This window comes from Nylanderia fulva, unplaced genomic scaffold, assembly GCF_048542155.1.
Source record: "Nylanderia fulva isolate GAGA-0341 unplaced genomic scaffold, ASM4854215v1 Scaffold16, whole genome shotgun sequence".
In the NCBI taxonomy this organism is placed as follows: Eukaryota; Metazoa; Arthropoda; class Insecta; order Hymenoptera; family Formicidae; genus Nylanderia; species Nylanderia fulva.
This window is the reverse complement of record NW_028189835.1, coordinates 4226326-4242762: the sequence shown is the minus strand read 5'-3', so window position 1 is coordinate 4242762 and position 16437 is coordinate 4226326. Positions and strand designations below refer to the sequence as shown.

The following is a 16437-nucleotide window of genomic DNA, read 5'->3' as shown; positions in this document are numbered from 1 at the left end:
TTTATATAAAATCTTTGCATATAATAAAAGTTTTATTTTTTTTACATCAATTATTCTGGCACACACAATCAATAAAACTTAAAAATATATTTTTTTTTTAATTTGCAAGATTTTATATAAATTTTAATTGCTTTTATATATGGATAGAAAAAAAGATTCGAAAAAATATATGTTTTTTTTAAATTATATAAACTTTTTTCTTTATTGCGATGGAATTTTTTAATTATATATTTTTTAACAAAAAATATTTCTTCTAAATTTGCAATTTTAATAAAAATTCCTTTCTTTGTTTCATTTTTTCTCGCAACCTTTTTGATCCACTTTGACACTTTCGATGCATGTATACCATGAATTGTGCCGCAACGTGAGTTGCGCGAGTAACGTCAAACTCAAACGTCAGCTGCAATCAGCTGATACGCGTCATTCGCCGCAACAGAGCGTTTTTATTTACTTTCTCGACCGAAATGCATATCATTGCCGTTCGTATTTACGACGACGCATCGGAAACGACGTAAAGAGAGTACTTGGAATAAAGTCAAGCATATATTTTGTTTATTATTGCGCAGGATTAGCTATAATCATGGATAGCGTCCGCTCGCCGATGGATAACCTCTTTAACATGCTGTCGGGCTTCAGCGCGGGTCACGAAAAAGCCTTGAAACAGGGGATCTACAACGCGGTAGCGCTCTTCTTTCTATGTCTGGTCTCGGCAGCCGGCTATGGTCTGTACATCATCCTCAGCCCCTTCGTCAAACCCCTCATCTGGGCCCTGCTATGCGGTTCCGTTCTCTTCCCCTTCAAGTACTCATTGGCCACGACGGTACAGTCCTGGTTCGCCAAGATGGAAGTTTCCGAGTCCCCGCTGATCGTCAACGTCAGTCTGCTACCTATACACATATTCGACAATATTTCTGAGAAGCTGGGCTCCTTTTTATGGACACATATCAAGTATATTGTTGGTGCAATATCGCTGGCGTTAGGACTTCTAGGTGTGTATCATTACACTCCCAACATTATGACGTGTCTCGCCTGGAGGATATTTCAGGTGTTCACCACCGTCTCTGGATTCTTCATCCTGACATGCAACATTTTTACGGTAAGTTGCATTAATCTTCTTTCATCTTGTACACTGTAATGTTCAGTTTGATGGAAACATTTCTGAGTTTTCAATGGTATTTTATTTTCAGGTTTCAACAATACTTGTTGGATATCTAACGATATTGTACATTTACTGGACGCCATCAAACTCCATCCGTTTTCGCTACATGTCATTTGTGATGTGGTTCATCGTCACCATGTATCTCTCAAGTATGGCAGGCGCTTATCGAGTCTTGGTCTTCACTGCTCTGCAGATCTTATGCGCAATCGGATTTATTTACGAAGTAGTATTGATTATGGAGAGTCAAGAGCTGAACGGTAGGCACTTGACGTTTTCGGAGGCGGCGCGTTTCGCCTTAACGAATAATTTATTACCGAGTCCGCAGGAAGAGATATTGTCTTCATCGAAGAGCGATGAGATGCGAATGAACGATTCGATTCCAGAGGAAGAGAGCACCTCAGATACGCCGATTCGTTCCAGGGAAGAGAAGACGAAGAGGCCAGCGTCATCGGGAATCGAAAGGATCCCTACCGCGTCCAAGTTCGGCGTAAAGTCGATGTCTCTGGATGCGGATGCTGGCCTGTCGCCTCTGCGTAAACCACGATCTTCGTGTAATGTACATTCTGTAACGACATTACGCGATCGTTATTTGCTCAGCAAAATAAAGGCCGAATTACGAATGTCTCTAGATATGCAAGATGATGAAGTCGATACCGATAAATATATGTACGGAGCGATGTACGCGTGCGTCGGTATGCTTCTTTGGAAGCACAGATGGATCTGCCACATCTTGGTGATCCCTTTGGTGTATTACGTCGTCAAGCAGCTGGGCGGTTATTTCGGCTTTTGGGAAACGATACGCAGACACTGCGACTCGACGATACAAGGGATCAAGTCGTGGTGCCTCGAACGACATCAAGCTCTTATACCCTCTAATATCAGAGGTCTCTATAAAGTAAGCATTATCGTGGACGAGAAACTCAGGAATGTTCTCAAGGCGTCCGTCAACGCGGTAGCGACTACTTCTGTGATATTCGGGCTAATCATTTTCACCACTTGCGCATCTATTTTCATAACGATACAGGTACAATAAATATTCCTACATTTATTGATCTATGTGATCCATATTCTATACCATTAGTTCTGTCTATAGGTTTATGCGGAAGGTTTGCATCTCGTTCAAGTAACGGGTGAAATATTGAATTCTTCTCTGATGAACAATCCTGATATCGACTGGGTTCCGGAGAAATGGGAAGAATCTGTTAACAGCGTTTTAGATAATGCTTATACTTATGGACGAACCGCTATATCAGAAGGAGTAAGATTTAATAACTTATTTTCTTTTTTAATTTTTTTTACTTTACACATGCCAGAGATTCATCTCTTCCTTCATTCAGATTCGAGGTCTCGTGAAAGATCTAGAACCGTCCAAGGCGGAGCAAATGGAGAAGAAAGTCTTAGAGCTTTGGGATCGTCTCTACCAGGCGTGGATGATGTCTAATGCGGATCCAAACTTCGTAGGTCCTGTTGTAGATGCTGGATCTGCATATTATGCTTGGGAGAATTTCAAGGAAAGCTTTGGGAAAATGCCTCTCCGTGAGTGATCTAAAAAATTTATAAATGATTGTTTCAAATTTTATTTTTATCATATAGAATCTAATTAATCTTTATACTATGAGTATACGGACCATCTTATATGATACAACAACTGAAAATGCTCATATGAAATCCCTTTCTCTTTCAGATCTTTTCAATATGACAAGCATACAGAATTTTGCCAAGGAAAATATTGGCATTTTGATGTCAGTGCTTGATTCTATCTGGAGCATTGTTAAAGGCAACATGTCTGTGATACTGACAATTTTTACAGAGCTATTTTATATCGTACTCATGAGTGGATCAGCTGTATTTAACTTTGTACTCAGCACGGTATGAATAACATGTTTTGTGAAGCTTTATTGTAAAAAGAAAAAATACGAGAAATGTAAGAATTTTCTATTTTAGGTGGTCTTCTTTACAACTCTATTTTATTTACTCAGTTCCAGCGGTAAAACATACAAACCCATCGAATTGACCACGATGTTTAGTCCTATTAGCTGTCACAGGTATAAATATATCCGATATCTTAAACTTAATTGCTTTTCATTTCTATGCATTCGCATGCTATGAATATATGCATGCGAGATCTTGAAATTTACATAAATATTTATCTTTTCACAAGCACGACACAGGTAGAAGGGTAAGTTAATCTTCGTACAATAGTATAGAGTCAATAGCTATTTTTAAATAACTCAATTATGTGTGAAGAGTCGATTAGCATGCAGAAGACATAATGTTGACTTTTTTTCAGATTTGCCATAGCGTTACAAGAGGCGGTGATCGGAGTGTTCGCGGCGACTTTCAAGCTCGCCTCCTTCTTCGGCATGTGGACGTGGTTTATCCACAATTTATTCCAAGTGAAGATCGTCTACTTGCCATCGGCCCTCGCGACTATGCTGGGTGCAGTTCCTTTTTTGGACGCGTACTTTGCTTGCATCCCGGCCACGATCGAGCTCTGGTTCACTCGCGGATCGATGATCGCTATTCCTTTCTTCCTTTTCCATTTTCTCCCGTGTAACATAGTGGTGACGGAATTCTATAAGGAAATCAAAGGGTAAGATTGCTTCGTATATATGGTTTAACAAGTTTTCAGTTACAATATTTCTACATACATACTTCATTTGTTTCAGCGGTGGACATCCTTATCTGACAGGCCTATCCATAGCAGGTGGGATCTTCTGTTTAGGCGTAGAGGGAGCAATCTTTGGCCCTTTGCTTCTATGTTGCATTATGGTTGTCATCAATTTAAGTCGACGTTACCTGCATTCGCCCGAAGAGGAAGTTATGCTTCCAGCTTATTCGAGTACTGTTCACGGAACACCATGATCATATTAAGATAATGGTACGCTTTAGCTCTAACACATTAATTTATTCCGCTTAACAACGTTGTGAGCTACGGGCTTAAGATCCTTAGCTTTTAACTGTAAATATTCAAAGTTTTATATCAAATATTTTATGAAAGTCTGTACGATAACTGGACTAAACGCGTGCAGCGCACACGAACATGTAAAAGCTGGGTCCAGACCAAACGATTATCAGCGAACGAACGTGAAGAGGAGTTAATTATTTAATATTTTTATCTTTTTATAATTAAATATTTTTTTACGATTTTTTATAATTATTTAAAAATTAATTTTTTTATTAAAAAGACTATTAAATCCTTCTTTTCTGACTATTAAGTCCTCCTCTGCCGATGCTCGCTAACATTCATTCACGATTGTTTGCATTTTATATTCGCATTTGTTTGGTCTAGATCCAACTCAAAATCATATGTGCTTTACATATGTACTCAAAATCATATGTGCTTTACATATGTACTCAAAATCATATGTGCTTTACATATGTACTTTTATGTGATAAGAGAACTAACAGGGAGAAATCTCGGCTTACGCTTATTAGTCTTAGAAATATATCATATATTACAGATTTTCTTAGTCTTCCATCGTCTTTGATTAGAAATTTGATACATATATAATATTATATATATACACACACACACATTTATGTACATATACATACATACATATACATACATATATATATATATATATATATATATATATATATATATATAGATTTGTGATAACATGTATGTATATACGAGAATTTTCTTTATGTATATGTGTATCATTACATTTTTAAAAAATGCTATGTGTTTTGTTTTTAACATGTTGATTAATTTACGTGCAAACAAAAAAAAAAGATATGTGGTAATGTGGTACTGACACTACTGACTTCAAGACTTAACATATTATGTGTATTTTTCATGTCACGTGTAATCAAAGATATGTGTTTATGGTAATAAATAATTTTCTCAATGTTTAATCCGTGTATTATGCGCTAAATTATAATTCATTGACGTGTAATTGAAACGCAATCTTCAACAGCAGCGCGATGTCTAATTTGATATCCATGATACTTGGTGGAGCCTTAATTATCCTTCTTATTCTTATCGGATTTGAAATTTATTTACACTACGACACTTACTTTCCGTCGAGGACGGTTTGAAGAAAGTATAATATAATGAAATAAAAAAAGAGTTCATTTATATATCACGATAAAAAGTTTGTGTACAATAGATTTATCGCAAATAAATTATGGTATATATAAAGTAATTCTTAAATCGATCTTTATTTCATATGTAATTATGTAAATAAAATGTTACGTACGATTAATATAAATTTTTCGTTTCTTTAACAAAATAGTCGTCATGAAAATTGCCACGTGCGTTATAAATGTCGGACAATGTAACGAGCCTTATGTTGCTCCGCAACAATTCGATCGTGGTCCCTTCGTAGGCATGGAAAATAATTTCCTTCTTCTTCTCAAACATGTGAAAACCATTTTCGGAAAAACGACCGCGTATATTACCCACTTCTAACCACACGAAGAGCGCTATATTGTCTGTCGATAGTTCAATCTTGAAATCCGGATAATTGGAAAGTTTTCCAGGTAACAGATGATCCTCTTCGAGTTTTATCTGAAACGAGAGAGAATAGCGTGTCAACGTTTCTTCGACAGCTGCAAACATATGCCAAATATCGACATCAGTAATTTACTTACAGTAACATTGGCTACTGGTACATTTGCATTTTTTAGTGCACCAGGATAAACATAATTGACTGCGATCAAAGAGTCAGCTATATCTGTGAGAGATAAAGTAATTATGCAAGACTTCTTGGCGGATTCCAATGATCCGCAAACTTGAACGAGAAAATCGTCCAGCAAAAATGACGTAATTCTCTTGGCTTCATTGGCTTCCTGAAAGAATTAATACAACCATGTGGATATTTACACACTGCTTTCTTTCTTTCCGCTGATACTCACTATTGTAATATCATCGAAAGATTTTGTGAATATGGGTGTTGTGGAATTCCAGTTGTAGACACAAATTTCAACTGTACAATTTTTTGACTCGTATCGTAGATCAGATACAACATATATTGAGAGTTCATTGGAAGTGGATAAGTGTGATGTAACAATAATGGGTGCGAAGAAATCTTTGGCGTAATAATGAAGCATCTTCCAACGACCTTCGATATCTGTAAATATAAAGGGAAAATTTCCAAACGACATTGTATTAAAATTCAAAAAAGATTCTCACAAGTTTAAGTTATGCTGTATAGAATATTTTTTAGTTCTAGTTACAAGATTATCATGTATAAAATGTCTGATTATACCTATCGAAGACCATGAAGGAGCTTGCCAAACATCATTGAGCTGCCAATAAAGAGCTCCCATTGTCATACCTTCGCCTGTTACGTTATTCACTTCACTTTTGGCCTGTCTGTAAGCTTCCGTTTGTATCCTCATGGAAACAGCTTGATTGATCTGACTGAGATAAACGTAATTCGCGAAATCCCGAACGCTATTGTTACTCTGCGGCATGGCAAAGTTGTACGAGATCAACAGTCGCATGTACTCGTTACCAAATGGCAGATGCTGCCGGTGTTGCACAAAATCGCTGCCCACGTTAAGATCTTTTGCGCTTTCCACAGCGGTCACTAGCGTGTACATCGACGGCCAAGACTGAAATCCATATTCGGAGCAAAATCTTGTCCGAGGATACTGAGTAATGTCCCATCCATTTCTGAGGTAGTTATAATAGTGAACTGGAAAATACAAAACATTTAACATATTCTGTTCATGTTCTATTATATGTATATATATTTTACTTATATATACCGTCGCCGAAGAGATTGGAGTAAGGATTTGCTCCGGTGTAGTTGTACGTCTCCTCGTACACCCCGTTACCCGGACTAGATACGACAAATAATCTTCCGGGATCTAGTTTCTCCACCTCTCTCTTAATCAGATTCACGTAAAGTTTCCTATAATCGTCTCTATAAACTTGAGCGGTTCCGGTGCCGTACCAATCTCCATACAACGCTGCTTCGTTTTCGTTATTACCAGCCCAGAGTACGATGCTTGGATGATTCTTCAGACGTATCACATTCTGCACTATTTCCTGCTCGACATTCTTCAAGAAGGAATCATCTGTGGGATACATGGCGCACGCGAACATGAAATCTTGCCAAATCATAATCCCGTATTCGTCGGCCAAGTCGTAAAATAATTTGGACTCGTAGACACCGCCTCCCCATACCCTCAGCATGTTCATGTGCGTTTCTTTGGCGGATAATAGCAAGTGTCTGATGGTGTTTTCCTTCGCGCCCCATTCGGGGAAGACGCTGGCTGGGATAAAATTACTGCCTTTAGCAAAGATCGGCACGTCGTTCACGCGAAAGTAAAAGCTCAGTCCCTTTTCCAGAGGTTCCTCCACCAGTTCTATCGTTCTGAATCCCACGCGGATCCGTTTATGCAATACATCATTTGCCGTTGTCAGGGTGGTAGTTAAATAGTACAGAGGTTGCTTGCCATAGCCATTTGGCCACCAGTTCTCAACGGCATACTTGTCAGAAGGAAAATGTTAAAATGAGGAAGATATAAACATTTTCACATAACAATGATCATTAAATTAATCGTGCAAAACTTACTGCAGGCACGGTAAGGGAGATGTTAATGTTCATGTATTTTTTGCTCGTGTCAAGCATGATTTCACTGGTATTACTGTAAAGTATGCTTTGCGAAACATGTAATATCGATGTGACGTGACAATTAATTAATTCTTCGTTTTCGTTCTGCGTCATCTCGAGAAATATTGTAACAAGGACATTCCAGGTGTCCTTCTCTCTGCGTATGTCAGTTGTAACATCCTTGAGCAATAGGTCATTTACAGAAACCAACTCGACATCTCGCCTGCAAACTTATACTTTATGTTAGACCGATAAAAAGTATAAATGAGAAATATATGTATATTGTAAGATAAATAGTTTTTAATTACCAAATGCCAACTGAGGGAAAAGCTGGTCCCCAATCCCAAGAGAAACTGGCTTGCATCTTACGAATATGATTTACATGGCACTGCCCATGATAGTCTTTGGGTACACACACTGGTGGTACAACATAACTTTTCCTTTGTTCATTATATAAATCTTCGGCTACTTTGACAGAGGAACGAAATGCGACTCGCAGCAAATTCTGGCCTTCCTGTATGTCCCAAATATAAAAAGAAATTTTACTATCCAGAGATATATGTATATTTTATATTACTTGAGTACGATTCCCTTACCTTGATATAATCTGTTACATCAAAAATATATCTTAGGAACATATTTGAAGTTTGTCCAATCATATGGTCATTCAAGGAGACATTGGCAAATGTGTCAATTCCATAAAAAATCAAGACTGTCTTGCGAGTTCTTAGAAAATCACTGGTTACTAAAAATGATGTATTTATATAGATTATATATAAAAAAAGAGCGAGAAAGAGAATTCTCTATATTTATTCTGACTTACCATTAACATTTTTAGTATAAACGACAGATTGATTCCCGACCCAACGATTATTGATATCATTCCTTCCAAATAGGTTGTTTTCTATTATATTATTTTTAGATAAATCTGTATAAACTCCTCCAGGAACAGTTGCACTAAAATTGATGTCTGTGGAAAAAAATTGTATACCAAAATATGTGCAGATAAAAATATAAAAGTAAAGAAAGAATTACATGTTATATTTTTATGCAAAATTAACTGAAAGTCTCTCTTACCATTATCGCATCCTGGAAAGGGTTTCTTATCTGAAAGAAATATTTCTTGTAGTAATTTAAATTAATATGAAGGATGTATGTGTGTGTATTATATTAATTATAGACACATATCTTTACCACATATATAATATGTTCAAAAGTTCATGTATTCAAGAAGTGTCACATCTATTTTTGACAAATAAGAATATCTGATAATACGTACCACAAGTATTAATAGTCCCTTTCCATTCTCCATTTAGGGTTATAGATTGACAGTGTACACTTATTAAGGATAAAATCCATAATGTCAAAATAAAGAGCTTCATTTTAATAATTGTGGCTGATGTATACTGAAGCATGAGAGTATGAGGTAACTATTTGAAATAAAAAACTAAAAGTAATTCAGTAAAGAGTTTGTATTCTATTACTGTTTTTCACATTTTACATGTCGAGCTCCGATAAATATAAAGATAACAACAAATAATGGATCCTTATTTAAAGAGTGTTCTGTTGTTATTATCTCATCCAGTACTCCACAACTTTTCTCATAAGAGCTTGATTATCTCTTTAGATTACGATTAATAAGCTAAAGTTTATCAATCCATAACCTTGATATCGGGAGGAAATGAATTATTTAGGAGGAAAGTAATCTTTTATACAAGAGGTAGCTCTGATATAAATCTATTTTTAAATAATAAATTTCAATACTTCTTACAGTCTTACTGGAATGATTTTTTAAATATCAATTTTTTTTTATATAAGGTTTTAATAAAAACTCGAAAATGTTTAAATATTTGAATGCTATTTTATTTACAAACAATAAATTCTATCGGTATAAAAATATTATATGTTAATTTACATTTCAGGGCATTAAAGTAAATTTACAGAAATTGATGTTACTGCATTTATATAATAGAGCTTTTTAAAAAGTGCTCTGGAATTTAAAAAGTATTTCAACTATATACTTTTACAAATTGCTTATAAACATATACTGCATATATATTGCAAAATAAAGTTTTATTAGTATGCGAGTGGAATGTATATATAATTAATGGCCATATAATATTCACTATCTCTTTTCGACTTTCTAATATATACTTTTGATACTGATAAAAATTAACACAATATTTACATGTCATCTTTAATAATGCAATACATTGCAAAATATATTTTAAAAATCTATTTTCTAATAACTTTTACTGTTATTAAAAAATATTATAAACAGAAAATTAAATCTTTATAATGATATTTATATTGAATTTAAAACAAACTTATAAAAAAAGATAATTGGCAACTGTATCAAGAATAGATTTGAAATCTAGTAACTTGCAATTTTTAATATCTTTGCTGATATTAAAATCGATTTTTTTCAATAAAAAGGTGCTTAATATTTGTTAGATTTAATCGAAGAGAATTAATAAGTTTCATATCTTTCAAGAATAATTAAATAATAAAATCTTTTTTTTCGATTAATTTTAAGTTTTATTTAAGAATTTTACTTATAAAAGTTTGTTTTAAAAATTTTAATGTAAAAAATTTGTAATATTGAAAGTTATTTTTTCGTTAAGAGAATTTTATTGTTCTTAAAGAATCGTTAAAATTACGCACGCGAATTGCCTTTGTACTACATGCGACATGGAATGTTAAGCAAATGCAAAATACATGCATACCAATTGCTTAACGCTATAGCGTAAATATGCAGTAGCATAAATTCATGATATGTTGAAAATCATATCTTTTTCTGAAGAAGAAACGAAAAAGAAATATACGTTTGAAAGAAAATCCGCATAACCATCAATAAATATTTCCTCTCTAGGAGTATATATTATTTTTTTTCGGTATATAATTTTCTTTTTCTATTGGTATTCAATTTTTTAAGTTTATTAGTTTTATTATCAGAGGGAAAATGACCCAAATAAGCTATTTCGGAATCTTTCTGTTCATCTATTACTGGCTTATAAGTGTGAAAGGATGAAGCAGGTGCAGTATCGATATCTTGAGATCCTAAAGAAGAAGATATATAAATAAATCTAATACAAAGGGCATTTTTTAGCCAAAGTAAATTAATAGGAAGAGCTTTTGAATAATCATTAAATAAAGAAAAATTTGTGTTTTATATGTCAACGACATATTTAAAACAATGAAGAAAATTTGAGCCTTTAAAAGCTCGAACTTTCAATTCCTAGCATGATTTGCAGATTCCTCTGTATAAACTTGTATAAAAGCAGATGCTTACAGTTGTCTTATATATATATATATATATATATATATATATATATATATATATATGTATATATATACTAAAGAAAACCAGCAATCCAGATTTGTTTATTGTTCAATTCGAATAATTATCTAATGCATCTTGATAAGATCATGTTTTTCAGAAATCAGAAATATATCAGCACAAACAACAATTTATGTAATACTGAACGTACCACGTGAATGCCTCTTATCGCGCCTACTGATACATTGGTGAACATGCTCCTCATATTCGATTCCATCAGTAGTTTTGTAATTGTTGCATATACTACATTCCAATTTGTTCTTGTCATTATCGTCTTCTTCATTATTCGTGTCGAATTGTTCGCAATAAGCGGCATGATTCTCTATTTCGTTATCCGGAAACAACTTGTTGCATATAGGACAACTTACATTATTTGTCGAAGTAAATACCTTATCAGATTGATTGCCATTCTGTACATCCAACTCCTATATATATATATATATATATATATATATATATATAAGTAGATTGTAAAAGAATAATAAATATTATTAAATAAATCAAAAAGGGATTCTGGAAGAGAAAGAAGAAAATCACATAATTTTAATTAATAACTTACTTGATTCGTTTCATCTGGCTTGTCCTCATCATCAGACAGTAGTTGATGCTCCCAGCTCCCATTTCCATTCTTCATCCTAGATTCTTCTTTCTTTCGTTCGCAGAGTTTTGGTCTCTTTTCCTTATTCCGTTCCCTATCGCTTTCTTCTTCCTTTGTTGCTGCATTCGTTTCTTTCACAGTTTCTATTTTATGAAGCGACAGTCGTTTCTCGTGTAATTTCGATCGTACCTCTTTCGATAGTGGCAATGGTCGTATTTCCGGGTGCTTTTCCACCGAAATCTCTTCCTCGTCACTATTCCAGCTTTCCACCATTTTTTGGATTTCATCGTCTGTCATTGTATCCTTTTGCATTTTCGGGTGTTCGATAACTTTATTCACGATGCGCCGTGTCTTCGAGGACGATTTCGCCGTTCCCTTTCTTTGCCTCGACAGACCTGGACGTGCCTTAGGATTGGGTGGTACTATTCTTCTCGGATATATATTTGATGCCATCGATATATCCTCTTTATCCTCCTTATATTCTCTTTTATCTTCTTCATTGATTTTCTTACGGCATAGAGATTTAATATCGTCATCGTTGAATTCTATATCGCTATTCTCATCATCGATGGAGTTTCCTTGATGTGCGATCACGCTCGACGTTGCTTCTTCATGATTGTTACTATGATGCCGATTCACAGCACGTTGTGCGTTACTCGATTTACTATCGAACTGTGCTCTTTTTTTCTTAATGCGAGCAAAATCGTGCCACTTGTCATCCTCGTCCTCGGTGGAGCTCTCTTTATTCAGACTAGCAATGAGAGAGCTCGCTTTACGTTTGCTAGCTCGCTCGTGACTATCTCTATATGTACATTCGGTTTTCATCTGTTCAGTCTTAGATTCTGTTAATGGCTTTTTATCCAAGCTACCGTTAGCGGTGCCGACCTACAGAAACAAGGATTAGAATCAGAATAGAAATAAACAGAATTGAATGAAGTAAACAACTATCTTTTCTTTTTTACACAAATATAATTTATTCAAAAATGTTTCACAGTTTACAGCATTTAATAACTGTGTTCTTGTAAACATTTATGTGTATACATGTCTCTGTATAAATGCAATAGTTTATAATATTAATAAAAAATATTAAATGTCTTCCCCCCCCCTCCTTTATAATTCGTTCCACAACAAAATGCTACAAAATTGCTCGTATAAATAATTTTATGTGTACACATTGATGTATAAAGTTAAAACCATATATATATATATATATAGTAATATCTGCAAGTAATACATGGAAGTTATACACACATTAATATATCAAAATCTAATAAATGCATCTTATTGGACATAGTATGTATTGTATTATACAATCTCAAAGAAGATGCAAAATCATTCAATTACAGATTTTTTACAAAAATTTTTACAAAAGATAAGAATAAGAGCAAAATTTAGTTACAAAAAAAAATTGTATAAAGTTAATGCGTTCTTTTAATTTAAACTAAATCTTCCATGACTTTTTATCGATAACTCCAAAGTAATCAAATTAACACGCTTATTAGCGATTGCTTAATGGAGTTTGCTCAAGTCGTATATAGAAAAAGATTTCGAAATATATAGCACATATAATAAAAAGTGAGTATACTTTGAATAATATTCCTCAAGCGAGTACAAGATCTTACATCTAAGAAAAGAATTGTAGCGCAAAATAATAAAATTAAATACTCAAAATAAAATACTAGCAAAAATTTTCTAACATCAAATTGCAATGGCATATATAAATGGTCTTTCTCATCTTAGAAAAACGCGTGTACCTAATTATAAAAGAAAGACTACACATTCGTTAGCGATACGAGCGATACGGGAGGGATTGCAGGGTGGTACCCACCTGAATGGGTGACCCCCATCGGAATATCGAATTAGCAGCAGGCTGCCAATTGTACCAAGATTCTGCTACTTTCTGCAAATGCTGGCTCACACATCGTATTGCTTGGTCGCGCTGCTCGGTCGTGTGCGTTTCCTCGCAGTACTTAAATGGCACACGTTCTTTAGCCGAGGTTCGGTTTGGTTGTTGCAAAGGCACGTCAATTTCGTTGATACAAACATCGAGCGGGTTCATTTGCCATCTGTCCAGTTTCTGATCCAACTCGCTCGACGTATCCTGCGCTGTTTTTTTGTCCGTCGCGTTTTGGCTCTCTCGTGAAACATTTGTTGATCTCAACGAGAGGAAACGATTTGTACTGTGGGTAGAATTGGTGCTCTCGAATATTTCCTCGTTATCTGAGCTTTTGCGCCTGTACATAGGATTTCGTGCTTCGAAAAGAGACGGGGATTCTGGATCGTTGACATAGTGACTAGTCTTATGCTCCGTTGAAGATATATGATTCGATCTATAAGAGTACGATGGTCTAGGTATCTCTGTACATTCCTGTAAAGCCAATTCTTGTGATGCATTTACATCAGACGTAATTTCCGAGAGATGTTGATTATTAATATGTTGCTCCTGAAATAATTTTTAATCAAACAATATACTTTTCTTTCTTCCTAATTTCTTGAATCAATTTGATATACAATAATAAACTTCAAATTTGTTATAATTATTATATAGAACATTTTATATTTTAATGTCACACAGCTTATGCGATAATTATAATTACACACCTTGTGCGTATCTTTATTATTGGAGATAACGTTTAAAGTATCTTGAGGCTCATTGATAAATCCAAGTAACTCTTTCATTTGTTTGTACGTGAGTTCTGGCTCGTATATTCCAATATCTAAAAAGAAAATCTATAATTACAAATTGTTTGTAAGAAATAAACTTTTTTTCAAAAATAAATATAAAACTTTATAGCGGTACTTAAACTAAAAAAAAAAAAAATATATGTATATATATTTTTAACGATCATTGCTTCATGGACAATTGCATTCTAATACGCTACACACATATTTATTCAATAATGTTTTGCAAAATCCGAAGATCTACAAATTGACACTTGATTCTTCTCGCAACTACGTTCAATTTAGCTGTAAATAAATCCAATTACTCGTGAGTTTCCGTTTCATCTCCTCCTCTTCAAACTTCCTCGCGCTTAACCTCTCGTTTTTCTCCCGTTCCATACTGTCCGACAGGGCAAATGAATATTGTAGAAAATTACGCCGAATAATCCTTCACTTCCCACGGATACCTGCTTATTTGGGGGCACAGTGCCGCGCCCCCGTCGCGTGAAATAGCTTGCTTTAACTAAATGTAAATAAGGATTCCTCTGTGCCGCAATTAAGCATGCCTGATCGCTTCTCCCTTCAGCTGTTCGGCTCTCCTCTTCGCGGATTGTCTCGCGATGTCGCGCGAGATGATGCTAGATACGTTTCTCGAACATCGGCTCACATCGGTTGCCCCCTCGCATACGATAATGAAATGCCGACAATCCTCGAGTCCACGTTTATCGGTGTCGTTTCTCGCCTGCGTACGTACATATCCAGAAAAAAAACTTGGTATGAACAAGAATCGCCAGAAAATACAAACTCCTTGAAAGAGACCTCGGATGAGCCTCAGCGCCACCGCGTGTTGCTGCTGCGAACTAAAATGCGGATCACGTGACCGAGCGCTGACATTAGGCGCCAAATTTAAATTTTTGACAGCGCGTGCGCGCTTGTATACCGGGTGTTCCGATCAATTTTATCACTTCTTGAGCATATATTTTCAGACGTGAATGAGATTTTAGATTAAAACAAGGACGTGTCAAGATAATAGTTTTCATACGCAAATTAAATTATTTGCATGCTTCAGGTTTAGAATATAAAGTTCTTAGAATCTGAAATAAAAAGACTAAAATAAAAGATTTTTTTGTTTATAATTGAGACATGTAAAATAAAATAAAATGAGATGTTTAAGAGTGTAGTATAAGAAACAAAGAATATAAGAATCTTTTATAATACGTAGATATGCTATTAGAAATAATATATTTTCTGATTTCTTATAATTATACTAACTATAAGCTTTCATTATTGTTATACTATATCTTATCGTATAGTTTTAATCTTATTTTTATTTAAATGTTTTATTAATTTCTTTCTGATAAATATATCTTACTTCGATATCTTATCATTATGTGTATAGTTTTTACTGTCCACAAAAGCTGACTCTCCTATATTACTTAACACATACATACCTACATACACACATACACACACACACACACAATGTATGGCTCTTTCAAAGATTATATACCTCTATAAAATATTCAACAAAGATTGTGGTACCCTAGCTGAAGAACTTTAGAGAATTTGTTATGTATGAGCGCCTGTTCTTTGTAAACGCTCTACGTAGTGCTATACTCTTTTAAATAATGTATTTTAAAAAATACATGTATATACCATTATATTTAAAAAAAATCAGAATCAGAATAAAAAAGAAAGAAAGAGACTCGATTTATTCACACTTTTATTTTTTTTATATATAATTTCTTATAAATAATAATAAATAATATATATATTCTCGAAAAAGAGAAAAAGGAAACTATTAAAATGCAAAGGCAAAGCTCTTCAAAATAAAAATAATGTACAATTTTCTTTCAAAAATCTATATATATATGCCGCGCAAAAAAATTCTGCGGAACATCTCCCGCTGTCATAAATATACATACATATAAAAAATTAAAAAATGAAACGAAATAAAATATAAATTCAAGAGCGACTCGTTCGATACCTTTCTTATAGAGGCTACATGATATCCAGAAGGGGCAGTGTTCCCATGATTATATATTTATTCCATTTGTATCGAACCGCGAGGTACCGAAGCCAGGAAGAAAAAGGAGGGTCATTA

At 34.4% G+C, this 16437-nt stretch overlaps 3 protein-coding genes across 8 annotated transcripts; 1 reads left to right on the top strand and 2 right to left on the bottom strand.

Moving 5' to 3' along the window:
• The first annotated feature begins 373 nt into the window (after window positions 1–373).
• Window positions 374–5023, top strand: LOC114940339 (transmembrane protein 245). 3 transcript variants are annotated; one of them, XM_029314965.2, is made up of 10 exons: window positions 374–479; window positions 567–1096; window positions 1188–2183; window positions 2253–2417; window positions 2497–2695; window positions 2844–3028; window positions 3104–3204; window positions 3321–3338; window positions 3450–3752; window positions 3829–5023. In XM_029314965.2, exons 2-10 carry the CDS (start codon window positions 581–583, stop codon window positions 4022–4024), a joined length of 2679 nt encoding a protein of 892 aa, XP_029170798.2. In that variant the 5' UTR covers window positions 374–479; window positions 567–580; the 3' UTR covers window positions 4025–5023. The 3 variants fall into 3 exon arrangements, with proteins under 3 accessions (XP_029170798.2, XP_029170797.2, XP_029170796.2); XM_029314964.2 differs by having other exon boundaries at window positions 374–1096; window positions 1188–1710; window positions 1789–2183; XM_029314963.2 differs by lacking the exon at window positions 3321–3338 and having other exon boundaries at window positions 374–1096.
• LOC114940314 (beta-mannosidase) lies at window positions 3624–9395 on the bottom strand. Of its 3 annotated transcripts, XM_085480860.1 has the most exons (13): window positions 9014–9395; window positions 8812–8841; window positions 8558–8704; window positions 8331–8479; window positions 8043–8248; window positions 7696–7957; window positions 6884–7610; window positions 6379–6810; window positions 6026–6240; window positions 5762–5959; window positions 5368–5678; window positions 3815–4119; window positions 3624–3734 (listed from the first exon to the last, which is right to left on the bottom strand). In XM_085480860.1, the coding sequence occupies exons 1-11, from the start codon at window positions 9147–9149 to the stop codon at window positions 5370–5372; spliced, it is 2811 nt and encodes a 936-aa protein (XP_085336986.1). In that variant the 5' UTR covers window positions 9150–9395; the 3' UTR covers window positions 3624–3734; window positions 3815–4119; window positions 5368–5369. The 3 variants fall into 3 exon arrangements, with proteins under 3 accessions (XP_085336986.1, XP_085336987.1, XP_029170747.2); XM_085480861.1 differs by having other exon boundaries at window positions 3811–5678; XM_029314914.2 differs by having other exon boundaries at window positions 3815–5678.
• Window positions 9396–9573: 178 nt separating this feature from the next.
• On the bottom strand, window positions 9574–15179 carry LOC146723943 (uncharacterized). Of its 2 annotated transcripts, none has more exons than XM_085480873.1 (6): window positions 14660–15179; window positions 14274–14389; window positions 13501–14115; window positions 11634–12557; window positions 11226–11499; window positions 9574–10794 (listed from the first exon to the last, which is right to left on the bottom strand). In XM_085480873.1, the coding sequence occupies exons 1-6, from the start codon at window positions 14730–14732 to the stop codon at window positions 10616–10618; spliced, it is 2181 nt and encodes a 726-aa protein (XP_085336999.1). In that variant the 5' UTR covers window positions 14733–15179; the 3' UTR covers window positions 9574–10615. The 2 variants fall into 2 exon arrangements, with proteins under 2 accessions (XP_085336999.1, XP_085337000.1); XM_085480874.1 differs by having other exon boundaries at window positions 11226–11484.
• Window positions 15180–16437: the final 1258 nt, after the last annotated feature.

Coding starts and splice junctions, on each gene's coding strand:
- LOC114940339 (XM_029314965.2), top strand. CDS start 581: ATGGATAGCGTCCGCTCGCCGATGGATAACCTCTTTAACATGCTGTCG. Junction 2,184..2,252: donor CTATTTTCATAACGATACAG/GTACAATAAATA, acceptor TTCTGTCTATAG/GTTTATGCGGAAGGTTTGCA. Junction 3,753..3,828: donor TTCTATAAGGAAATCAAAGG/GTAAGATTGCTT, acceptor CATTTGTTTCAG/CGGTGGACATCCTTATCTGA.
- LOC114940314 (XM_085480861.1), bottom strand. CDS start 9,149: ATGCTTCAGTATACATCAGCCACAATTATTAAAATGAAGCTCTTTATT. Junction 7,958..8,042: donor TTTCCCTCAGTTGGCATTTG/GTAATTAAAAAC, acceptor ATAAGTTTGCAG/GCGAGATGTCGAGTTGGTTT. Junction 6,811..6,883: donor CTCCAATCTCTTCGGCGACG/GTATATATAAGT, acceptor TGTATTTTCCAG/TTCACTATTATAACTACCTC.
- LOC146723943 (XM_085480873.1), bottom strand. CDS start 14,732: ATGGAACGGGAGAAAAACGAGAGGTTAAGCGCGAGGAAGTTTGAAGAG. Junction 14,116..14,273: donor ATAATAAAGATACGCACAAG/GTGTGTAATTAT, acceptor AAATTATTTCAG/GAGCAACATATTAATAATCA. Junction 10,795..11,225: donor CGATAAGAGGCATTCACGTG/GTACGTTCAGTA, acceptor CTTCTTCTTTAG/GATCTCAAGATATCGATACT.